General features: G+C 38.1%; 1 protein-coding gene across 2 annotated transcripts in view; it reads left to right on the forward strand.

The window, feature by feature from the left end:
• kmt2bb (lysine (K)-specific methyltransferase 2Bb) overlaps nucleotides 1-21,105 on the forward strand; it is a 34,219-nt gene extending 13,114 nt beyond the window's left edge. The window contains exons 12-37 of one of the 2 annotated variants that reach the window (XM_060888584.1): nucleotides 1,716-1,829; nucleotides 2,041-2,187; nucleotides 2,349-2,441; nucleotides 2,863-2,980; nucleotides 3,603-3,716; nucleotides 4,445-4,656; nucleotides 4,765-4,869; nucleotides 5,063-5,173; nucleotides 6,056-6,132; nucleotides 6,733-6,947; nucleotides 7,103-7,203; nucleotides 7,362-7,499; nucleotides 8,367-8,525; nucleotides 8,628-8,745; nucleotides 8,848-8,926; nucleotides 9,337-9,497; nucleotides 9,591-9,743; nucleotides 9,854-12,848; nucleotides 13,164-13,259; nucleotides 13,349-13,458; nucleotides 13,993-14,127; nucleotides 15,690-15,942; nucleotides 16,455-16,562; nucleotides 16,964-17,047; nucleotides 17,351-17,480; nucleotides 18,167-21,105. In XM_060888584.1, the coding sequence (XP_060744567.1) occupies nucleotides 1,716-1,829; nucleotides 2,041-2,187; nucleotides 2,349-2,441; nucleotides 2,863-2,980; nucleotides 3,603-3,716; nucleotides 4,445-4,656; nucleotides 4,765-4,869; nucleotides 5,063-5,173; nucleotides 6,056-6,132; nucleotides 6,733-6,947; nucleotides 7,103-7,203; nucleotides 7,362-7,499; nucleotides 8,367-8,525; nucleotides 8,628-8,745; nucleotides 8,848-8,926; nucleotides 9,337-9,497; nucleotides 9,591-9,743; nucleotides 9,854-12,848; nucleotides 13,164-13,259; nucleotides 13,349-13,458; nucleotides 13,993-14,127; nucleotides 15,690-15,942; nucleotides 16,455-16,562; nucleotides 16,964-17,047; nucleotides 17,351-17,480; nucleotides 18,167-18,442 (6,402 nt within the window). In that variant the 3' untranslated portion in view covers nucleotides 18,443-21,105. The remainder of the gene's footprint in view (nucleotides 1-1,715; nucleotides 1,830-2,040; nucleotides 2,188-2,348; nucleotides 2,442-2,862; nucleotides 2,981-3,602; nucleotides 3,717-4,444; nucleotides 4,657-4,764; nucleotides 4,870-5,062; nucleotides 5,174-6,055; nucleotides 6,133-6,732; nucleotides 6,948-7,102; nucleotides 7,204-7,361; nucleotides 7,500-8,366; nucleotides 8,526-8,627; nucleotides 8,746-8,847; nucleotides 8,927-9,336; nucleotides 9,498-9,590; nucleotides 9,744-9,853; nucleotides 12,849-13,163; nucleotides 13,260-13,348; nucleotides 13,459-13,992; nucleotides 14,128-15,689; nucleotides 15,943-16,454; nucleotides 16,563-16,963; nucleotides 17,048-17,350; nucleotides 17,481-18,166) is intronic. The other variant, XM_060888585.1, reaches the window with a different exon arrangement.
• Nucleotides 21,106-25,291: the final 4,186 nt, after the last annotated feature.

A 25,291-nucleotide genomic window follows, 5' to 3' on the forward strand; every position in this document is an offset into this window, starting at 1 on the left:
AAAATCTTTCATAATTTCCTCACCCTCATGTTACAAACCTGTATAAATTTCTTTGTTCTGATGAACACAGAGGAAGATATTTTAAGGAATGTTTGTAACCAAACCATTCATGAGCCCCATTCACTTCCATAGTATTCTTTTTTCTCCACTATGGAAGTGAATGGGGCTCATGAATGGTTTGGTCACAAACAGTCCTCAAAATATCTACATGTGTGTTCATCAAAACAAAGAAATTTATACAGGTTTGAAACATCATGAGGCTGAGAAAATGATAACAGAATTTTCATTTTTAGGTGAACTATCCCTTTAATTAATAAATTTCTCTCTCTCTCCCTCTCCCCCCCCCCTCCTCTCTCTCTCTCTCTCTCCCCCTCTATCTAAGGATCTAATTTAAGGATGTGTTCATGTCCCATTAAAAGGGAATGCCTGTTCAAAAAATGCCGTTTGGTTGCAAAGTAACCATTGTACTTTTTTTTATATATATACTTTTCCATGGTCTTCTGCCATGTTTGAGGCATCTTGAAACTTTGCATGCTTTTATCTTGGCCTTATTTCAGTTACATTTACATCTTATTCTTTGTAGTTTTGATTTGTATTCATTTTTAGATTTTTATTGTATTTACAACTCACCTGTATGTGGACACCTTTTAAAAATAAATGCATATAATCATTTTTGTTGCAAATAAAACTCTCATAGTCCATAAATACTGTAGATTTAACTTTGTTTAATATATACATTTAGTTAAATCATCAAACATATGTATGACTTGCCAGTGACTTGCTTGACTCAAGCTACGACTTGACAAGTCAAGACAAGTCAAGTCAAGAAGCTTTTATTGTCATTTCAACCATATATAGCTGTTGCAGTACATAGTGAAATGAGACAACGTTTCTCCAGGATCAAGGTGCTACATAGAAACAAAGACAGGGCTAAAGACTTGTAAGTAGTCTTAGCCACATAAAGTGCAACTGTGCAACCTGGTGCAAACAGTGCAGGACAAGACAAACAAGACAGACAAGACAGTGCAGGACAAAAGACAGTGCAGGACTAAAGACAGTGCAGGACCAGACAGTGCAGGACAAGACAGTGCAGGACAATGACAGTGCAGACACAAGTTACAAGACAATACAAAAAGTACAAAAAATGCAGTACACAAAAGACAATAAATGACTTGACTTGACTCTCACAAAAAATGACTCGGACTTGCTTGAGACTTGAAGGTTAAGACTTGAGACTTACTTGTGACTTGCACATGTGTGACTATGTATTCGATTTAAGTTTGAACAGTTTTGCGTGCTTTTGTAAACACTGATCAAGTCAAGCTGTTATAGTCAAACTAAGTGATTTTATAGTTATAAAATCACTCAGTTTTGTAATGACTGAATGCAGTTCTGTGTATTAGAATGATTATTACAACGTGCTTTAAAATGCATTGAATAATCATAATAATGTAATGGGTTTAATTGCTTATTGAAAAAAAAAATACAAGAGTGACATCATGGGTGGCAAAAGGACAGATATAATTAAGATTTTTAGATATGTACCCTTTTTCCCTAGTTACCTGATTGTGCTCTGAAATCTTATCTTACACACATTTATTTATTTATTTATTTATTTTTCTTGTGTGCTTCTGAATTTAACGTGACCCTAATTTGGGCCGTCCAAAAATACAGTTAAATATGGTGCATGCCTGTCCCTGTCCTTTCCTCTACAGGAGGACTGCAACTTGCAGAGTGTTTGGTCGACCGGTGGCTTGAGCATCCTAACCTCTGTGCCTCTGATGCCTTCGTCTGTGTGTCTGCTTTGTGCCAGCAAAGGACAACATGAGGTATGGACTGAGATTATAGATAATCGACAGTTGCACATATAGTTGCACATGCCCAAAAAGAATCAATAAGTACTGTTGATATTTATATTATGTCTAAAAATTAAATTCCACACACTGTGAGTGTTGTGTGTCTTTGACATACATTTTAAAGTCGATTAAATTTTGGACAGAAATGAAAACATTGCCAAAGAACGTTGTTTATCTGCTCCAGATGTTGTTCTGTCAAGTGTGTTGCGAACCTTTCCATTACTTCTGCTTGGAGCCGTCAGAGCGCCCGGTGAAGGAGAATAAGGAGAACTGGTGCTGTCGCCGCTGCAAGTTCTGCCGTGTATGCGGTCGCAAGAACAGACATTCTAAAGTTGGTTGAACTTTCACAAATTTACCATCAGTTTTATATTGAATGTGAAATATAACAAGGAACCTTTTGTTATAAAGTTTTGGGACTGAACTCATTTTCACTTCTGCATATGCCTGACATCAGGTTAGTGTTTGTAAACCTTGGTTTATGTCTCCACATAGCCTCTGCTCGAGTGTGAACGATGCCAGAACTGTTATCATCCTGCCTGTCTAGGGCCAAACTATCCCAAGCCCAGCAAGCGCAAGAGGCCATGGGTGAGTAAACCCCAGATTTTTCTGTATGACCTGGCATCAGTGCTGATAATTTACAGGGTCCTTCAATTAACAGCAAGCTTTTATAATTCTGAAATTGTATACGTTCCATAGTTAGAATACAATAATTCAGTCTTTGTGTCAGATGTACATTGTTTTAGCTAACTTCCCATCAGAAAGAATATGAACTATAATTCTTTTAGAAAGCTCACAGACCGAGTAGCAGGCTTATATGAAATCAGATACATGATTTATGTGGGATTTTTGTAATCTAGTCTAAATCAAGGTTTCATATGTATACCATGGGAAAATATTTAAAATAAAGAAATTAAAAATAAAGAACCATTTGAATACTTTTTCTTTTCATTAAACACCCAGTGAACATCCGATGACCTGTTTTGTGCTGGTTGTGTTTTCTCCACAGGTCTGTATGACGTGCATCAGGTGTAAGAGTTGTGGCGTGACTCCTGGGAAGAGCTGGGACACGGAGTGGAACCACGATAAGGGCTTCTGTCCTGACTGTTCTCAGCTGTATGATCACGGTGGGAGCACTAAACATATTGCAGTTATATTGAAGATGTCTAAAAGTGTTTTATGTTTATCTGTTTATTAAATTAAAAGAGCAATTCTAAGAATCTTTAGTTAATGGCTCATAAATGGAAGGGGCATGGCAAATCCTGCTGGGAAATTATTTAAAGATTTGTTTTTATTGAGAAAAAATTATAATCTGCTAGCCTGTGAATATGCACCCGTTGTTTATATGTACATATTACTTCAGTTTTATACATTGTTAAGTTACAGCTAATAACTCCTTAGGCTTTTTTATACTCCCAACTTCAGTGATGCAAGCGTTTACTGGCCATGTTATCAGGTGATTGACTAAAAGACTATTCTAGCAACTACAGCTGAACTTTAACCAGCTTCCTTGTGGGTTTTTGTTCATTTGTGAACTTTTTTAATTGATAAAATGCTTTTCTCCCTTTAAAAAAAACTATGAAATCATGCTTTTTATAAATACAAGTAATCTATGAACAGGCTCTGATTTATTTTGTTAAGTGTAGAATATATGATCCCAAAGGTTCACCATCACAACTTTTCCTTATTACTGTTAAAGACTACGCAAGCCAAATGTCCTGATTTCTGTCTGCTGTATTGCTATTCTAGGTAACTACTGCACAATGTGCTTCAAGTGCTATGAGGACAATGATTATGAGAGCCAGATGATGCAGTGCTCAGTATGTAATCACTGGGTCCATGCCAAGTGCGAGGGATTGACTGGTGAGCCTGACTCCTGAAAACCACATGAATGCTGAAAAGCTGTGACTCATCTCATATCTCACATCTCATGCTGTAGAGCTGCAGATTTGTTACTAGTTGCAGCCATGTAATTATGGTCAGCACTTAACTGGAGTCTCTGGACACCAGTTTGTCCAGCAGTTTTTTTTTTTTCCTTCCATGGTGTCTGCCGTTCCTCTTATCAGCTGGTGTTAGTCAAATTGAGGGGTGAATGTGAGAGTAGTAATGTGGACATGTGGGATTCTGAGAATCTGTTTTCAAAACAAGATTTAGGAGGAAAAAAGTGTCTTAATTAAATTATCAATCACTATTGTTGATTTGGTTAAGGTAGTTAAACTCCAGATGATTATTAATTTGCTGATTATGTAAGTAGAGTATAATTATTAATTAGTGTACCAAAAAGAATATTAAACATATTTATCTTTTTGACCACACTTACCTGTAGAACCTATTATAAAGAGTTAGCTAGGTGTTTTTGCTGAGTGTTTTTATCATTTTGACCACACATTCCGGTGTCAGCGCCCTCTGTAGTCCAGATCCACAGCTGTTAGTCAGAGCATGTTTTTCATTAGGAACTACTAGTTATTTCACCTAGTTGTGTGCCTTAAATTTGGATATCAAAAAATTTTATTCCGCAGGTAAAGAATTTTATTTTTATCTTGAGCAGAGATCTTCTCATGCCTCACTTCTGTTCTCCGTTGTTCTTCCAGATGACCTGTATGAGATCCTGTCGAGTTTGCCGGAGAGTGTCGTGTACGCTTGTCAGCCCTGTACTCAAACACAGCCTGGTGTCATTCAGGAGAGCGTGGAGGGAGGAGGATGGAGGGAGCTCCTGCTCCTGGAGCTCCGAGCCGGTGTGGAGAAGGTGCTGGCCTGCCTGCTGAGCTCTACTCTCACTCAGCACCTGGTCACATGCAGTGAGGTGTGGTTCACATTCCACTATTAAATAGATTCCTAGTAAAAAAAAACCCATGTAATTTTTGACAATGTTAGAACTTTGCGCATTCAACTCGTCTTGTGTTCTTATTAGTGTGCAGCTCTGGATGAAATTGGAAATAGAGGTGATGATGAGCTTTCTGTGTGTGATCTGCGTGCCGTAGGGAAAAAGTTTGACAAAGGTCTTTATACAACATTGGTGAGTAGTTAGAAAATTAGGTGAAAACAGAATTTCACCTAATCTCACATATTTTTTAAAAATATGTCTTGTATATATGAAAATAGAAGGGAATGTTTACTTTCAGCTATATCCTGGATTCTGTAAAATAATTCACTTAGCATTTATCGTCTTTAGACAATTTGATAAATTTCCTGGTTGTGTCTCTGTACAGAAATCTTTCCATGAGGATGTGGTGAGAGTGATTCGCAAAAGGCTAGAGGAAGAAGAAACCTTTCCAGACGACCAAAAGCCAACTGCTCTGGCTCGCTCTTACTATCTGAAGGTCAGATTCAGTTTGTACTCTGTTTATAGCTGTGTAAAAAGAGTAATACCATAAGTGTCCACCACCATAAGTGTCTCACATAATTCATCTGCCAGCATTTTACTCAGTATTTAATTCAATTCAAGTTTATTTGTATAGCGCTTTTTACAATGGACATTGTCTCAAAGCAGCTTTACAGAACATAAACATAGAACAGAAGGTAAACATAAGGAGAAGTATAAAGAATTAATATAATAAAAATTCAAGATGTATATAGTTCACAGTATGTATGTATGTATGTATATGTGTTTATCCCCAATGAGCAAGTCTGAGGTGACTCAGGCAGCAGTGGCAAGGAAAAACTCCCTTAAATTGGTAAGGAAGAAACCTTGAGAGGAACCAGACTCAAAGGGGAGCCCATCCTCATATGGGTGACACTAGAGGGTGTGATTACAAATATACAGTCAAACAAATGCTGTATTGGTGTAAGGATCACATGGAGTTCAGATCTCCTCTTAGTATCACAGAGTCCAACTGGAGCTGGTAGATCTGTAGATGTCTCAGGATTCTCACAGAGTCGGCCTCATCTCAGTGGAGGTCCGAGATCTTCATCGCACGGAAGACGATCGGAGCTGGTACAATGTCTGGATGCCGCGGGATGGGTAGAAAGAGAGAAGCAGTGTAGAGGGATTAACATATCTGCTGTTCATAAAAATGTGCAAGTCTAATGTAATTTAATAAAACTAATGTTTGGCATCTTAATCATGTGGTGGTCAAGTCAAGAAGCACATGGTGCTTAGATTGATCTGTGTTTTCCAGCCGAAGAATTGTATCTGTATTGATAGTAAAGGATTATATATTTTAACATTATTTTTTTTTTTTTCTTACCAATTTCTCATTCAGCTCATGGAAGAGGTTTTCAGCTGGTTCAACAGTCAAGATCCTAAAGTATGGGATCCACGCTCTAAACATTTGCAAGTGTGAGTGTTTTTATATACTGTACCCTTTTGTACTGTACCCCTATTGTACATTACTTCTGTACACATCTATTTAATTTATATACGGTCATTATTCAGTTTGATGAGGAAAAAAATACAGAATTTTTATAACTGTTTTTATTTTTAAAACTTAAATACAATTGACCAGGATATTTGGTATGAATCTCAGAGGACGGTGTAATTCATGCAGAGCTCTGGGCTCATGTTTATGTACACCACACTTTTCAGCACACTTGGTGTGATATATTAAATAAAAGAATAACTGAAAAGTGTTCTAAAGGAGGTTGCAGCTTTTGTTCTGTTTAAGTTCTCTTTGCTGTTTGTGTGTTTTGCACATTCTGACAGTTTGTTCACAAACACACACTCTGATTACAGCTATCACTGAAAGCCCAAATTAGCTGAATTATGTAGACTGGCCTTTAAAATACATAAGTGTTACCTTCCAGTTCAACCCACCTCCTCTCTGTCTGCAGCTTACATTGAAAACACCTGAACTGCAACAATAAATTTTATAAAGCCAAGAGACATGTTATACATGTTTCTGCTTTTTTTTGTTTGTTTGTTGTTCTGTTATTTCTTTAGTGGAATGCTCTCGAATGCTGTAATACCACCAACAACGGAGCATGTATTTGCCCAATGGCGGGAACAAGAGGAGAAGAGCAGGACTGTGAATACCAAGCAAGCAGGAGGTCTTACAGAGGTCAAAAGGGAAGATGGAGCAGATATTGCTACCCCTGTGTCTCGCAGGCCTGTCAGTGGCCAATATAGAGACTTGAGCATGAGACTCAGACTAACAGGTAATTGCACATATCAGTGTTTTTTTTTTTGTTTTGTTTTTTTTTTTGTCTCTCTTTTTTTTAAATGACTAATATATTTAGCAAACTCCACAAAGAACAAATTTGTTGTATTTTAATTTTTTTTTTTTTGTTTTGTTTTTTTGGTGCTGTGGCAGGGAAAAAATCACGACCATCAAGAGATCTGGACACTGGGTGGTCAAAAGAAGATGAGCGGCAGTGTGTCTTGTGTCAGAAATATGGCGATGCAAAATCTAGTGTAAGCAAGCCATGTTCACACCCAATAACAATTCGTTTTCAAACAGCTATGCTTGTAAAAATCTGTGTATTTACCCAAAGTAAAATTCGAGAAGATAAAACCCCACCAACAGTCTCATGAACCGTGTTTAAAAAGGGTGGGTTTTTTTTAATCAACAGGATGCTGGTCGTCTGCTGTATCTTGGACAAAATGAGTGGGCTCATGTCAACTGCGCAATGTGGTCAGCTGAGGTGTTCGAGGAGGATAACGGCTGCTTGATGCATGTGCATAGTGCAGTTGCTAGAGGTCGCCTTATGGTATGTTGCTTTATCTTCCCCAAAGCACTTATTTTAAAATGCTGCACAAAATGAAAAGGCTAAAGATATGTTGTTATATTACATGCAGTATCAAGGACTGGTTGTGATTGATTAAGAGTGACAACTTGTGAAAAAATAAAATGGCAGGTCTATTACACTCGGTTAGCCGCAAGTCTATTGCCAGCTGAAAAATCTGCTTTTTAATCTGCATGGTTTGTCTTTTGGTCGAAAAAAGAAACCAAAACAACAAAAAACCCAGAAGTAGGCGCATAGTCATTAAGCATCATTAGTGTCTACACACCTATACAAACAATGTTAATTAACTTAAGTTAGCCTAGTTAATGATCAAGTATTATGTGATTTCAATTAAGAATACCTAGCTTGTAGTCTCTCCATGAGGCTAATGAACAGTTGTAAACAAGGTTGTTAGGAAGCTAGCCGACATTAGGATAATTAATATTTAATTACAGCAGTTGTTTATATTGGCTAGTTAGCTAATATTAGGTTAACCATTATATTGCATAAAGCTAATAATGTTAAGTGCTGTGCATTTTAAAACTATAAGACAGATTTGTATGCAAATTAGCTGACATTAAGCTATCAACTGTATTGTGTAATCCGATATCCAGATTTACTAGTGAGCATCTTAATACTCCCAAATTCTGTAATGGATGAAAACAAAAAATAAAGCTAGGAGTAATGAATTTCTGGTGTCTGTCCAATTAATTACTATTAAAATTGACTCTGCGTTGTTTTGCTGCATGTTTTAGCTCAGTATTTTCGAATTTGCTAAACTGTTTTTAATATATTACAATATCCTTTTGGAGAATCTTTTCCTCATTTCTCACATATCAAAATATTCCACAGCGTTGTGAACGATGTAACCAGACTGGGGCAACAGTGGGCTGCTGCCTTACCTCCTGCCAAAGCAACTACCACTTTATGTGTGCCCGTTCTCGCAGCTGTGTCTTCCAGGATGACAAGAAAGTCTTCTGCTACAAGCATCGTGATCTCATCAGTGGAAAAGTATTGCTTTCTGCTTTTTTTAAAACATGTTTTATTTTAATTAACCTCATGCATTTACAATAGAAATGGTTTTGAATGTTCTCTCAATTTCTGATGTTCCAGATCATTTCTGGACAAGGGTTTGAAGTTCTTCGGAGGGTTTACGTGGACTTTGAGGGAATCAGCCTTCGCAGGAAGTTTTTGACAGGATTAGAACCAGAATATATTAATATGATGATCGGTAAGCACCTCAAGGCCACCGAGAAAGTGTTCATTTGATCAGTATTTGTTTTTTGTTGTTGTCCTCGGCTCTGTGCAGTTACCTTGTTTTTCTAATGTTTAGGCTCACTTGAAGTCAGAAAACTTGGGAAGCTAAATGAATTGTCGGCTGCTCAAGGAAAACTTGTTCCAGTTGGTTATGAGTAAGTGATTTTTAAATCTCACCATTGGTCATTTGAACTTGTATGAAAGTATGAACAAGTGAAAAACTGAGATTTTAGTGCTTTAGATGGAAACGATGTAATTTTGTCTGCATATTTCATTGCCTTTAATTACATTACGTTTAATTTTAATACAACAGACATTTATACTGACTATAAAGATTGTATTGTAGTTTAATTTTTAATAGTCACAGTGGTTTGTAACTTTTAATTTTTCCTTAGATGAAGCCTTTACTACAGTCCTAATCTTAGAAAATGACTGTCTGAAACATCTTTATAAATATTCATCAGCAGTGAAATTGACAATCAATTTTTGCTGACTCTGCAATTCACTTAATATGTTGCTCTACTCATGGGTGTATGTAACTGTTCATGTGTAATATTTTAATCAGATGTTCTCGGTGGTACTGGAGCACACTAAATCCACGTCGCCGCTGTAAGTACACATGCCGGGTCATGGAGGTACGACCACCAGTTCAGGAGAAGCCAGCAGAAGAGCTGGCTGACCAGGGAGAAAATCGCACAATTGCACACAGTCCATGTCCTCAACCAGGTCTGTTTTAAAATACATAAGCACATGTTTCTGTGATGTAATACTATGATGTAACTTTCTATTTAATTCTCAAATAATATATTTCTTTATTAGAATCTGAAACTATGGAGGGAGTTGTGACACCAGCGAACCCATGTTTAGTATCTCCCTTTGCTAAGCCAGACTCTGGTACGCGACCCAAAAATTCAGCCTACCCCCTGAACAGAAGACCAGCTGGAGGACTATCTAGACCTCTACCATCTCCAGGTAACCTAGATTTGTGTATATTTCACTTGGAATTACTGCAAAATGATGCCCTGTTTGGTGCTCTCAAAGAAAAAATATAAATAAGCAAGTAGTTTTTTTTTATTTTTCAGGAGCAGCCCCTTCCAAGTCCCATCATATTTTGACTATTAGCGATTTTGATGACACCCGCAGACTACGGCGACATACACCACAGAATACAGGCATTCGTGGGCACAATGCTTGCCCCTCCTTGGGATCTCCGACTAGCTCAAGTAATCTTCGACCTGGGGGTTCCCAACACTCTAAAACCTCCCAGCCTACCTCCCCAATTTTCCCGATTGGTGCTACTGAAAACTTGTTGACCTCCTCGTCAGCCCGCCCTGTCAGTCGAAGCGCTTCCTCTGCCCGGGGTGCTGGAATTTTGGCATCCCATTCTACCTCAGGACTCTTTCCAGAGCCCATGTGGCATGGTGGCACTGGCAGCACCCCACCCTCTAACCGATCCCTTTCTTCACCTACCCACCTTTCAACAAAACCAAGGTTGCCTTTTGACCTTAATCAGTTGGATTCTGCAGAACTGCCACACAATTTCATGGCATCACCAAAAGAACTGCATGCAGAAAATGGAACCTCACCTTTAGGAGACACAGTGGATCCACAAAGGGGTAGTCACCTAGTCACTGATAAGGAATTTCCCTTTACCCCCTTTCAGTTGGACACGGACCTAACTGTGGTTTCAGAACTGAAAACAGAGCTTGAAATTGAAGCAACTGTACTAAATGAGGGAGTTGCCATGAACTGTAGTGAACAGATTGTTGTTGAAGGTGAAGAGGATCAAGATGAGTTTTGGGGTCCAGATGCAGAGGGGTCTACCCGAAGATTACCTCATACTACAGAGGATTGGGGTAACAGTTCCTCCGATGATGATATGGGGAATTATTTCGACTTTTCACGCACTATAGTAACTTGCAAAGTCCCAAGAGAAGCCTCAAAGACACCCCCTTCTGCCTCTATAAAATCAATTTCACAACTAGATGGTGTAGATGATGGAACTGAGAGTGACGCAAGCGTAACAAACAGTAATACTCAAAATCTGAAGAACCCAAGTCAGGTTCAGAAACCATCTCAGACTCTTGATGGTCAGCATCAAAAACAGTGGAATAGTAACGGGCTATGTATGGAACAACCGTTAGCCAAACCATTTGGCTCTCTATCCTTAGTTAGTACTGCTGATCAAAGTTCAAACAGCCCAACACACTCCAAGATTCCACAAGAGACTAGGGGTTACACAAAGTCAGGTTTCCAAGATACATATCAGAACACTGATTTTATTGATCAGGCATTTCAGTCAAGTCCCGTAGTACCCCCTCAGGAGACCTTAACTAATTTTGTTGTGCCAAAGGAAACATTTTCAGCTTTCAATGAAGACATTTCAGGATTCAGTTTGCCTACAGAACTGGGATTACCTATAATGATGGACAGATGTGACCCTCCCTCACCCAACACCTGTTTTACTGAGCTGGTTCCCGTTAAGGAAGATTCTCAAATAGACATACAAGAATCCACCGAGTCAAAAGAAGTGTACTTGGATCATAACAGTGGTCACTTTGTTTCCTCCATTGATGGTTCTACGATTTGCCCAAATAATTTGTCAGAGGGTTCAACAGAAGCGTCCTTCACAAAGACAGCAAATAAAAGTGTACAACCGGTGGCTGCGTTATCTACAGAAACAAGCATTTCTACAGTTCAGACTGTTTCGTATTCACAGGCTACTTTCATGTCATTTGCTAATTCGTCACCATCTTCAAATATTACGTTACACCCTGTACACCCTGAAAATAAGACAATCCTCCCACCAATGGAGAGTTTTCGTAACAAACCATCACCTTCCGACATAAGCCAACAATCAGTCCCAAGGGGAGGGATTTCTGCTGATTTGCCTACTCAGCCTGATTCAGTCCTTCATGTTCAATCAGGTACTAGTGTAGCCCTTGCATCTCTTAGGGCAGTGCCACCTCCCGTGTACCCCACTTACACACAACCCGTGGGTTCAGCAACAGTCAGCATTGCCCCATCTGTAAACTCCCAAACATCTGTCCAGTGCCATCCAATATCCTCCATTATTCAAACAGCATCATGCCCACTTGTTGTTAATGGCTATAGTTCTATGCCTATGCAAAGGGAAGCTGCCCCAGGACGTACAATTTCCATAAACTTTTCAACTCCAAGACCAACATTAGAGCCTCAACAAACGATGACTCAAGCATTACCAGGACATGCAATTCTCACTGTGAAGGAGGTGGGTGGACCCAATGTGGATCCAACCCCTCATGTTTTACTTGTTAATCGTCTTGGACAAATTTTTGTCAAAAATCCTGAAAGCAACACTTTCCAGCTTCCCAGTCCCACCTCGCCTTCCTATAACTGTGTTACACAGATTGCCAGCCTTCTGCAAAGCAATGCACTCTCTGCTACTCTGGCAGCTGCGGGAAACTTGCCTGCAGTTGCAGGAGCAGCCATCACAGCCCAAGTTCCCAGAATGGTAACACCAGTGATTCAAAACTCCAATACAATCACACAGCTTCTCGCAACTAATAGCAAAGGAATAGCTGCACCATCGGAAGCCCAGGAAACAAAGCAAAACTCTAAAGAATCTGCTGATGGCTCTTTACCTGGAACAAAGAAGCCACGGAAAAAGAAGGAACCTGCAACACCTCGGAAAGCAAAGTCAACAACTGTACCCGGGGCATCAGGCAAGCCAGCAGACAATCATTCTGAGAGTGCTCAAGCTATTATTAACCAGGCTATGGCCAGCTATTACGACCCAAGTCGGAAGGCTAGCCTAATTCTGAGTCCTTCACCAGTTTGTAACACCAGTGCTGGTGGCAGAGCCCAGTCACCAAGTTCCATAGTTCTACCACCAGTCCTCCTCGTTAAACCAGAGTCCACAAATTCTCCACCATCTACCCCAAGCTCTGCATCTTCTCGACCAAAGCAGGTTCGAATGAAAAGGGTGTCATCTCTTTCTGATCGCATTGCCACCAAAAAATCGAAGTCTGACTTTTTAGAGCCAGAACATTCCAGTGGTCCAGAAGAGCAACGCAAATTAAATTCAGCTGCTGCCAGGTATGACCTATGATGTGAAATGTATTTCTTTATTTTTAAAGTATCACCCATAAATTTCATAAAGAGTTCTGAAATGTTATTACAGTTGCTATTTTCTGTTTTTAATGCATTCACCCAGCATCTACAAAAATATCCAGTATGTAATCTGTCTTTTGATGTTTGTGCCTTGTGGCAGATCTAAAATAACGTTAATGGCTTGACTTGTACTCGTCTTAAATGCTTCCAATCTAAACTCATTTGGTAAAACCACGTAGACTTAGGATCATACTAGTATTGTTCCAGGACACAATTTTAATATGAATTTCTATGTGGTAGGTGTTGGGGAGTTCGCATTAAAACTCCAACTGTCAAAGGTATCCTAGATTTGGACAAAATCAATGAGGAGCAAAGTAGTGATTCTGAGAGTGCAAGGTAAGTAATAATTCTCAATGATTTTTGACATTTGATTATGGTTTTGAGATAATAAATTGTCCTTTCTTTTTATTGCTGTTTGATTGAAGGCCAGGGCTCTGGGATCGTTTCTCTGTTTTCCGAGGTTGTGACAGCAGTAAACCACAGGCCTTGGACACCGCATGGTGCAGTTCACTGTCTGACTGGAACAAATACTCAGGTATACATCTGTACTTTTACACGCCGTGGTAATTTGGAGTCTGTACTGGCACAGAACACCTATATATGCCAAATTTGTGCCAGTCATTTGCCAGATAGCTATTATTTGTTTCTAATAACAGCTATCTATAATTTAACATATCTGGCAATCATTGGCTAGCAAGGAGTTAAGAGTTGCTGAAATGATGTTCATGTTGGTCTCATGTACGAGTCAATCTCTCAGATGAAACCTGCATATTGTACTGTAATACTGTATGTTTTACAACATACATTGCTACAGTACATGTTTACATATTTTATTTGTGTATAGTGGAAATTTTCACATTAGATATCAAATATCTGTTTTATTGTGCAAATATTAAATTGACTGCTTAGTTGCAAGCGTATGTCCTGTGCTTTGTAAAACTTTACAATTTGTCAAAAATATGATTGTACAGTATACAAAAGCAGAAATGATGCCTAATATTTGCATGCATTTACTGTATACTAAATACTTTTACTTTGTATTCTTCTGTCCTGAAAAATGTATTATTAGGGATGCTGTCAGGCTCAGAGGATGAGATACCTCCGGAAAGTGCAGAGACGTACTCACCCAGAGGAGACCAGCCATGCCTTCGTGTTGAAATCTCTAGTGATGATGGCTTTAGTGTGGAGGCAGACAGCATTGAAGGTAAAATATATGGTTTCTCTGACCTTATATGCTATTTCTCAGATAGTTTCCCTTTACATTTTATTCGAAACTTTTAAGTTTGTTAAACTTGTCTTGTCTTGTTTTTATCCTTTAAGATTAAAAAAAATCATGTCATACAGTCTCATGAATAATTTTGTTTTTGCTATTCATTGAACACATTTGGGTTTGTGATCAAAACATGACTGAGATGATAAGTTAAACAACTTGGAACATGGCACCAGTGGTGGCAGACCACCCATTTTTTGGTTTAGTAAAAATAGACACATAGTCTTGATGCTTTATATATGGTTGCATATACCTGGTTTGCAGTACATGCATCAATACTTTTACTCCCTGACATAAGAAAACTGATGCATTCTTCTTTTGTGTGGAATTTACCACAGCTTCTATTAATTGTTGATTATTTTAGGGGGTTTCTCACTTTGATTTTCCCTCTTGAATGAAATGAAAGGTGAAATTCAGAAACATCACCTCACATTCATCTTGGAGATAAAATACAGATGTCTTTAGTGCACAAACTAAAGAATTGGAATTTTTCCTATTGACACTGAACATGTATAATGAAATATGTACTCTAACAGCATAAACACTGTTTGAGGAATGAAGAGAAGTAGTGTTACCAGTCCAGTGTGTCTGGACAAACAGGATATTATGTCATCTGTGTGGCTATATAAAATATATATGATGTGTGATTCATCAGACTGATAAAACACTAATCGTCGATGACTAAACAATCAGATATTTGTCCATTCCACCACATAAACTTAAACTTAAGATGCAAGAATACATATAGGTCATATGAAAGCTGTCCTGAGGACCTGGTAGCGTACCGTGATGGTGACACTTTCCAAGTACTAAAACCTGCTTATGTGGTTTAGACAAGGACTGCATCATTATTTTCCATACCACATGTACAATGAATGGCAGGGACACCTTGTTGTGGGCACAGAAGACATGAGCTCCATACATGTATTTGTCCATTCCACCACATAAATTTAAACTAAAGATGCAAGAATACTCATCTTGTTGTCACTCATTAAATATGAGTGACACTCAAAATATATGACTATTTTGTGTTTTCTCCTAATGTAGTTTGTCCTGTTAATGAGTAGATAGCATATGATCTAAATATATTTCATGTTAATGATAAATCAGAGCAGACTGCAAACTGTGGTCTGGAAATATCATCAGGAGGAGCTACAGATTTTTCTTTCAATAGTTTGTAAAAGTGTCTGAGTGCACAGGGAAGGGTCATTAAAATGAGAGCTCCATTCTCTATTAAAAATATTTAAAACTCAGCAGGTGGAGTTTATTTCCAATTAAAGATTTTGACGGTAAAGTTATCCGTATCAATGACAACCCAAAACTATGTACTCTGGTCTGGTGGGAAACTCTGGTCTGGTCTGGTACTCTGGTCTGGTGGGAAACGTATATATGCATGCTTATTTTTTGCATGGTGAGAAATCCCCTGTCAAACCACCTAGTTTATTTTTAACTCCTCCTCTCTCACTCTTGTCTCGTTTCCTCCTAAACACATGCAGTGGCATGGAGGGCTGTGATTGATGGGGTGCAGGAGGCTCGTGCTGTTGCCAAGCTGAGACAGCTTTCCTTGACTGCCATGACTGGAGCGCGTATGATGGGTTTGCTCCATGATGCTGTGGTTTACCTGGTGGAACAGCTACAGGGAGCCAAGAGTTGTCATCGCCATACTTTCCGCTTCCATAAGCAGCCTAGCCAGGAGGATGACTTGCCTATTAACCCCAGTGGCTGTGCTCGCTCTGAGGTCTACCTGAGGTGAGTTGGATCTTTCTTGCTGTATTTGCAGCAGTCAAGAGTTTTCACATTGACACTTTAGTCCGAAATGAGGAAGTGCACCTTGATAGTGAAACTCACACAGTACTAAAACCTGCTTCTGTGGTTTAGACTGTTACTGCGTCATTATTTTTCATATCACTCTTACAATTAATGGAAGGGGAACCTTATTGTGGGACACAGAAGACATGAGTGAATGCAAATGTAAAAGGGTTTTATTTATTCATGTGAAGCTGAGACCAGACCAACTTAGGGGGTGCAGCGGAACAATAACCCTCGAATTGCTCAGTCATCAAGTGCTCAATCAAATACTCAACATAAAAACCACTTAACTCATTTAGAACTTTCAATATAGGTGGTTAGGCTGCAAGAGTGTAGTGACAAAATGGCAAAATATGTATGTTTGTCCCATGCATCATATCTCGCGTCTCAAAAATAAGTTCGTTGTAGATCTTTCTCTTTTTAATCATTTTCCACTGCATCTATCCTGACAGGAAATCTACCTTCGACATGTTTAACTTCCTGGCTTCCCAGCATAGACAGCTTCCTGATACTGATCTCTGTGATGAAGAGGAGGATGAAGTTCTTCTGAAATCTAGCAGGTTTGAGTATATCAGAGAATATTTAAACCTCATTTATTTCCTGCTTATATTTTTCTAATGCATTTTTGAAATTGTTGTATCAGTCAGAATTTGTACATATTGTTTACTACAAGTTTTTCTAGATCTAAATGCCATTTATTTAACATGGGAAGTTGCACTGATTCTGTTTTTCTGGTTTAAGTCAGCAGAGTTTGACTTTTTTTTTTTATATATATATATTAGTTGCAGTTATAAGAAGGCTTATTTTCATTTTAAGCAAATAAATTTCAATTATTTTATCACAAACATCCACACTCTTATAAATGTTCTGTGGTTAACCAGACTAATGATTTGTGACTGATTTGAATCTTTAAAATAAAAATAGACCTCCTTTTCTCACTTGGTGACTTTTTGCCCAACAGGCGAGCAACAAGTTTGGAGCTTCCCATGGCAATGCGCTTCAGACATCTAGAAAGGACATCCAAAGAAGCTGTTGGTGTTTACAGGTAGGTGGGAAGGTGTTCCAAAGACTGGAACTGCTTTCTGTTAAAAAAACATTTCAGTTAAAGGAAGCACCTGAGTGTTTTGACATGAGTCACCATGATGGATGATATGCATTGTGAAGCTCTGGAGTTAGCTCAGATACACTGGCATTTATAAATCTATTGTAGTGTATAATTTGTTAACAAGGGACATTGTTTTCATCTTGTTGTGCATGGTGTGTCTACAAGACAAGGTTCATGTTTGAAGGATATTATTTAACGTTATTATTTTCTGAAGTAAACCATTTTTTAAATCAAAAATCTCAGGTCTGCTATTCACGGACGAGGGCTATTCTGTAAGAGAAACATTGAAGCTGGTGAAATGGTCATTGAGTACTCCGGCATTGTCATTCGTTCCGTTCTGACAGACAAGCGGGAGAAATACTACGATGGGAAGGTAAGAGAAACCAAATTCTATGCTCATTTTATTTACCAGACATACTGAATGATCCAAGTGGACTTAAATAAAGGGGCACAGTCTGACCTCTTTTATACATCTTTTTTTTAGTAATTCAATATTATACAACATCGCTGATGAATTCTTGTTATGTGAAAAGTTTGGGAAGACTGTTTATAGTCACATTTAATCTTGTGGAATAGCCACAGGACAAGCTAGTTTTTGTTACCACTATATGTAATGGCTGCTATTAACAGCTAAGTGTCTTTTATCAATAAATCAGGGCATTGTTGCAGGGTCCTCTTCTTTGTTATATCCTAGCTCATTCAGGGATTGTTTCTTTGTAAGTGCAAACGCTGTTGTGTTCTTACGTACTTCATCCAGGCTCCTGAAAGGTTTTGTTGTTAGCACATCACCTCATTGTGAGTTTCAATTAATGTCCCAGGTGCCCAAGATACTGTAACTGACCAACACTGATCATTACAGTATTACTAGCTAGGCATCTGTTTGTGGATACAAGTGCACTCAGCTGCTCTATGGTGAAAAGATGCAGATAGCTGTAGATCTCAGTAGAACGATGTTTGATAGCTGCTGTCTGACTAGCATGGGAATGGTCAGTGTCACAAAATGTACCCTAGATGCCTTGTCTGTATGTACAAATGATCTATGATCTTTATCGTCTCCAGGGCATTGGATGCTACATGTTCCGCATCGACGACTTTGACGTGGTCGATGCAACCATGCATGGCAATGCGGCACGATTTATCAACCACTCGTGCGAGCCCAACTGCTATTCCCGTGTCATCAACGTGGAGGGCCAGAAGCACATCGTCATTTTCGCCTTACGCAAGATCTACCGTGGCGAAGAACTCACCTACGATTACAAGTTCCCCATTGAGGATGCCAGCAACAAGCTCAGCTGCAACTGTGGAGCCAAGCGCTGCCGCCGCTTTCTAAACTGAATGGACCCTTTAGAAGATCCCGAAGAGCGCAGGGAGGAAAGCATATAGGCAATAAACCAGAGGCACAGCGGACTGTGGAAAGCACAGAGTTCATGAAAAGTCCAAGAATCCTCACTAGCAGTGTTTTTAATGTTGTCTTACAAATTGGGAATATACCCACCGGAAATCCACTGGACAGATCCAGACACGATTGTAGGGATGTACAAGCTTGATTCACAAGCTCTCCAACTAAAGCGGAATGGTTTTAGAAACACCTGCTTTACAGTCTGAGCATTTTTATTTCAGTCCACAAACAAAAAGAGCTCTGCTTAATGCTTCCCTTTTTACAACACAGAGGTCATGCCGACTAATGATGTTCTAGATGCAGCACACTCCTCCAATTGCTAATACGTGTCAAATTGTTGCTGCTGAAAAACTACTTTGGCTCATGTAGAGAACCTGTATAAGGTGTTCCAGGTGTGTTTGTTTTTTTTTTTCTGTTTGTTTGTTTTTGTTTTGTTTTTTGAGCTTGTGCACGAGCAACAAGTACAGTGATTGTCTGGCTAATCAAAATCTAAGTGGTTGGTGCAACAGTTTTAGCTATTAAAATAGTTCTGCTAAATGGATCGTCCTGACCTCCTGCAGTCCGTGGCCTCTAAAAATTTGACTTCAGCTTTCTCCTGCACTTAGAAAGAAGTGCAAATAGATGTACAGGAGTTTTGTGGCAGTGAGAATATACTGTACCTGAATGAATATATGACTAATCAAGAGATATATCTATATATACTTTTAACTGAGATGTTTATCTGTGATGCTCATGCTAGAACATAGTATAGGACTTGATGTTTAGGAGAAGAAAAGGCTTTATTCTGCTCAGGAAGATGCTGTGAACCCCTGCAATACGCCATCACCATCCATTCCGTTTGTAAAAATCATTTAGTAACACAACTTTTTTTAATAGTAAGTCTCAAATCAGCCTTTAAGCTCTTCTACAGAAGCCACTGCTGTAAAATCTCATTAGCAAACTCCCTCTAGGCCTGTGTATATTATTTATTCTTTTACCGTGTTTTTTTTTTTTTTTTTTTTTTTTCCCAGTTTATAACTATGATTAATCATTATTTAATCATGGAGAAAATTCTGTCTCCCATCTTGGGACCCTGCTGTTGTTTTTTTTTTTGTTTGTTTTTTTTCTCTCTGCTAATTTTGCCCATTTTCGTAACCTTTGAATTCTTTATGGTGCTAAACTTAACAAAAGTCTTGAAATTTAAGTGGGAAGTCGCACATTTCATCATTTTCATCTTTGTTCTTTTTTGCATTGTAATACACTTCATTGTGAATTGCTCAAGTACTTGACAGAAAAAAGGTAGAGTGCCGACGATATTTTTTAGAGGTGTCACAATGTATGGATAAAGACGACGACAATTTACCTTTTTCCCTCTGCTGTCTGCATTAAACACTACTTGAGCTAACTAGGGATAGTCACTTTGAAACTTAAGAGTTCTTGTGTTGTTTTTTCCTTCTCATTTATGTGACCGTTACGCATAAATCTACACAATGTACATCCATACAAATCATGATCCCAAACAATTACTGAAGAAAATCTCTTAGAAACAATTTTTTTTTTTTTTTTTTTTTTTTTTTTTTTAAATCTCAGTTTTCCTTTAGCAGTGATTTAAGAATTACTGATCGGTCTTTCAGCTAGCAGTCACCAAGCACTCAGCACCTTGACATCGCTTTATTTTAAGACATTTCTGATTCCTTCATCATGAGGAAAAAGAGAGAACTGATACCAATAGTAGTGTCTTTGAAAGACAAGATTGCTGAAGCTTTATGGCGTATTTATTTTTGTTTGTGTTTAGATTATGGGAGTAAATGTGCTTTCTCCATGGCCAAGGTCCTTTCTTTTGTTTACATAGTTATTTTTTCTTGACTTGAACATTCTTCGAGGAGGAGTTCTTGCAGTGCAGCCTTTTTAAGGTCGAGTTTTGAGCCAGAGGTTCTTTTATAGTGTGTGTGATTTTAGTTCTTGTTTTAACTTGTAAATTGTGGCAACATGCTTTAGGGAAACTGCTTCCCTTTTCTCTCCCTCCACTTCCACTTTGTCTGCCCAGAACAGCTTCCAGTGCTTGTCATTGCTTCTTTCATGTTTTTATGGTAGGTGGCTTTCTAACAGCCCTCAAAGTCGTTTGGTGTGGTCATCCTCTGCCTTGTGTGGCCCTCCTTGTTTTGGATAATATCACAAAACTGAATTTCACCCTTTTATTTTCGTTTGTTTGTTTTTCTTCACTGAACTTGCAAGGATTCTACCTCAGGCTGTTCAGAATGACTGTCAAAGAATACTAATGCAAAACCTAGATGACGATATGATATCACTTGGTCTTAAATGTCCTGTAGAGATGGCCTGTGTGCAATGAAGGATGCAAAGCACTAGTCAAGACCTTCTGTGACGATCTGTCTCCCAGAGTTGTGTGGAAAAACTGTATGTTCCTAAGTAGGGTTGTTTTAAAAAAAAATGTGTTGAGAAAAGACTTCAAAATGACAATGTGTCTTTACTACCTTGTATAAAGTACCCTAAGTCTGTAAATAATTGTATACATATTTCTAAACCTGTTTAATTTTTCTATGCACTTTTTTATTTATAATGTTATTTGCTTAATAAAGATGTTACAATGTTTGAACAAAAATTGATTTGTCCTTTTTTTTTGTACTTGATGTTTGTACAAATTAGTGGAAGGAAAATCTAGAATACCAACATAAATACAATAGTGTTCAGTGTGACATTTGTGTTTATTTATTATGCTGCACTTATTCCACTGTTAGGAATTTGAACAAAAATGTACAGTCTCATAAAAAAACCTCAAAGAAATCTGAGATGTCAGTTTATAGTTTAAGTTCCAAGTTTATAGATTGAAATCTGAAGAGAAATAAAACTAAATTAAATACTTAGTTCCTTTCAATGTATTTAATATATTACAACTTGATAGACGCAGTACATCCGCAGCACTCTCGAATTCTCTCATCTTATTAATCAGGTGGTGTTTGTTTTCTTAAACAGCTCTGACAATACTGAGTCATTTTTATGTTATTGTTTCTATAGTAACATCTACAGATTGTATGGCTGTAGTTGCTTGGTTGCAAGTTAACAAAGAGAGAAAGAATCTAATCCTACCATTGACCTGGTGAAGCAGGTCACCAGGAAAGAATTGTGCGACAAAGGACTTCCATTTTGTAAGTAATTTTGCATTGTCTGAAGGGGAAAGTCATGCTGTTTGAATAGTTTACAGTTGTTATCCTTCAGATGCTCAATGTTCAGGGTCACCAAACTGGATCATCCGATTCACATATTTTGAGTTTGGCACAGTTTTTACACCAGATGCCCTCTTGCTTTTATCTGGGCTTGAGACACAGCATTGAGAGTTAACCCCTTTGGTGGCTGGGTTTGTTCCCTGCCCAGGATTTAAACCAAGAACATGGCAGTGTCCTGACACAGGGCTACCAGGCAGCTGCAGACTAATTTATGGTAGTTAGTACATAATAAAGGGGCTATTAGGAATAACAAGTGCTATGAGGTACTTTGTGAACATAGTATCTGTCACTTGTTTCACTATGTACTGCGTTAGCTATATATGGTTGAAATGACATTAAAAGCTACTTGACTTGACACCCTGCACTGCACCACACTCCCTCTGATCCTCCAGTACTGCTCTCCCGCTTTCACCATCTCTCAGGATCGTCTAGACACCTACCTCTTCCGAAAATACTACTATAGCATTTCTTGCTATATTACCTCCCAACAGAGTTTTTAGACTGACTTTAATTCTTAATCCTTGACCTAGTGAACCAGTATCAACATATCTGTTGTTAGAGACTTCTGTTAGTTCTGATGAATTTGAATTAAAAAGATTATGTTGAATTCCATTCAAAGGGATTGGAAACTCACCATGTCTCATATTGCCATGGCAATTTATTTTGCATATTTTTGTTTTTTAAACTAATACTGATTTACTGGAGCTTTTACTTCATCACCAGAGGGAGCCAAATCTTACTTTGTGCCCTGGATCCCTGGATCGAGCTTTTCCCTTAGCACTTTGCCTGTAAGATCTTGTGGTCTTTTTCTTATTTAATTGATATATTCCCTGTAAGCTTGTTATGTCTGCTGTCCAAGCAGCTAGCTTGCTACAAGAAAACATGCAAGAAATGTCTAGCTAATTAGTTTATCCATCTGTACACTGCATAACTGGACAGCTAGATAATTTGACATAGCTTACAATGTTTAGCAGCAACATTGTAACTGTAACACAGTCTGGCCTTTTTTGTACAATAATAAGCGACTACATTACTAGCTAGCATTCTAATACATGAGCCTGGAGTACTCAAAATGTATACGGACTGCTAATTTAATCAAAGTCACAAATAAAATATTGGTATTTCATGAATTTAAAAGCAAACAGTGATAGTTAGACAACAAACAACACACCTTCAGAGCTCTTGTGGTGTGAGTGACTTGTGAGTGACCTGACAGGTCAGGTATAACTTATATATATATACATATACAGACAGCGGGGGCACAGTGGCTTAGTGGTTAGCACGTTCGCCTCACACCTCCAGGGTCGGGGTTTGATTCCCGCCTCTGCCTTGTGTGTGGAGTTTGCATGTTTTCCGCGTGCCTCGGGGGTTTCCTCCAGGTACTCCGGTCCAAAGACATGCATGGTAGGTTGATTGGCATCTCTGAAAAATTGTCCGTAGTGTGTGATTGTGTGAGTGAATGAGAGTGTGTGTGTGTGCCCTGCCTTGATGCCCGATGACGCCTGAGATAGGCACAGGCTCCCCGTGACCCGAGGTAGTTTGGATAAGCGGTAGAAGATGAATGAATGAATGAATGAATATACAGACAGCCTTAGTGTATGGGAGGTTTCTACTAAACAGTACTGTAATCCTTGCTTGTGTTCTTCCTGAATCTTACTGTAGAAGATGTTTTTCTGTGTCCGAGAACTGCACAGCAATTTGCACCACCAAACCTCAAGTCTGCATATGAACTGCTCTCTGATTTTCTGTAGTCATATTGTATTGGTTACCTGCTATTAAGAAACATTAAGAATCAATCAATCATACAGCATGTATACAGCAAAATTTTTTTCAGGAAGCAAAAAAAGTCTTTATGCATTGTTCCAGTTCATCTAGTCCTAATACTTTTCAGTGGGAATGTCATACAGGTATTTATGTATAAATACTCTATATATCTATAATATAGAATTGACCATGCCTTAAAAGATTCAAATACAACCTTTATGTTCCTTGCTGTTCTTACTGCTGACTGGCATCCACTCAAACACAAAACAAACTCTTTTTATTATTCTCAGTTAGATTTCTAGCTTCCACTTACTTTGTAGCTAGCCTCCTCTTTTCTCCTTTTCCTGTAGTTTTTGAATTGCTTTATTTTCTTATTTGCTTTACAAAACACTTTTTTCAGTGTTTCTCTTTTTCAAGGCCTGTTTTCTCAGTTTATCTGCATGTCCATTATCTTCTGTCCAAATATTTTGCTGGTATCCAAAGGAGTCCTGAAGATCTTCCTAAACTGCCACAAGCTCAGCAGAAAACAAATCTCATACGTCTACAAATGTAAGTAAAACATTTTTTGTGCATGCTCATCAAAAATACATCTGGTTACTCCTTTCGCTTCCTTTTTGTTTTGCAGAGATGTAAATAAAAAAAAAAAGAAAAAAAAGTGAAAGCAGTTGTTTGTATTTTGTGGCCATTTTTTAGTCTTGTTTTTTTTTTTTATTGAAATGAAATAATTTCTTGAATTTATATTATGTATCTGTCTATTGCTGTAGTAAATATTATGATTTATGCAAATAATGGTAATATTAATTAAAAATAATGCATGCAAATAAAATAATTTTTTTTTTTTTTTTCATTTATTTATTTATTTATTTATTTTTAATTTTTTTTTTTTTTTTTTTTTAAGATCATTTTTTCAGTACAGTTAACTAAATGTGTAATGCTAAGAAGATTTGATTAGAAGAGCTGACAGTTCTTTTTCTCCGTCAGAGTTTAATATTTGAATTTGATTCCGAGCTATCCTGAATCTCACAACATTCATCCCTGGCACCCAGGCATGTTGTGGTGTATTGCACGTAAAGCAACCACAGTTGGCAGAATGACAGGGTCAACATCCAAACAGCCTGCAAGAGCTGTTGTCAATTAAAGTTATTAATTAAATTGTTTGAAATAAACAAAACTGGTTGTTGCTTACAAAATATCGAGTTGAAAGGTGAATTGCAACACAGCATGTACATCCTCCTGCGTTCACCTTTATTTAATGTTAATCATTGAAAGCAAATACATGGCATGTTTCTAAAGCTTTTTATAGACACAAAGCTGACTTTCATCAAACGCTGCGGGTAGACTTCCATTATGAACAGATGTCAGCTCATGCACTCTGTACAAAGGTACATACAGGTGCTGTTTCTACAGATATAGTGTAAAAATGGAGCTACGGGACATTTCAGTATTCATTTTTGACGCAATCCTTAGCTTACTACATGTTCTGTATAAGTGTGTGTTTCCAAATGTGTGGCAACAGCTTGAAGAAGGCCCACAGGTTTTAAACTATAATGCTGCTTATCTCAACAGCTTCCCAGGTCATCATAGCTAAATGCTGTTGAGATGACATTTTAGCTTGACTAAATAATAGTAAATAATTAACCTGTAAATCATTTGTTTTTCTCTCAGATTTTAGATGACAGTTTTTGCAGTTCTTCTTGACTACAATGTTTGAGGAGTAAAGATTGAGTATGACGTGCAGTTCTTTATACATTTATATAATCTTGCTAATTAATAATCCATAAAATCAGCCTAACCTTATAC

Source organism: Tachysurus vachellii, chromosome 15 (genome assembly GCF_030014155.1).
Source record: "Tachysurus vachellii isolate PV-2020 chromosome 15, HZAU_Pvac_v1, whole genome shotgun sequence".
In the NCBI taxonomy this organism is placed as follows: domain Eukaryota; kingdom Metazoa; phylum Chordata; class Actinopteri; order Siluriformes; family Bagridae; genus Tachysurus; species Tachysurus vachellii.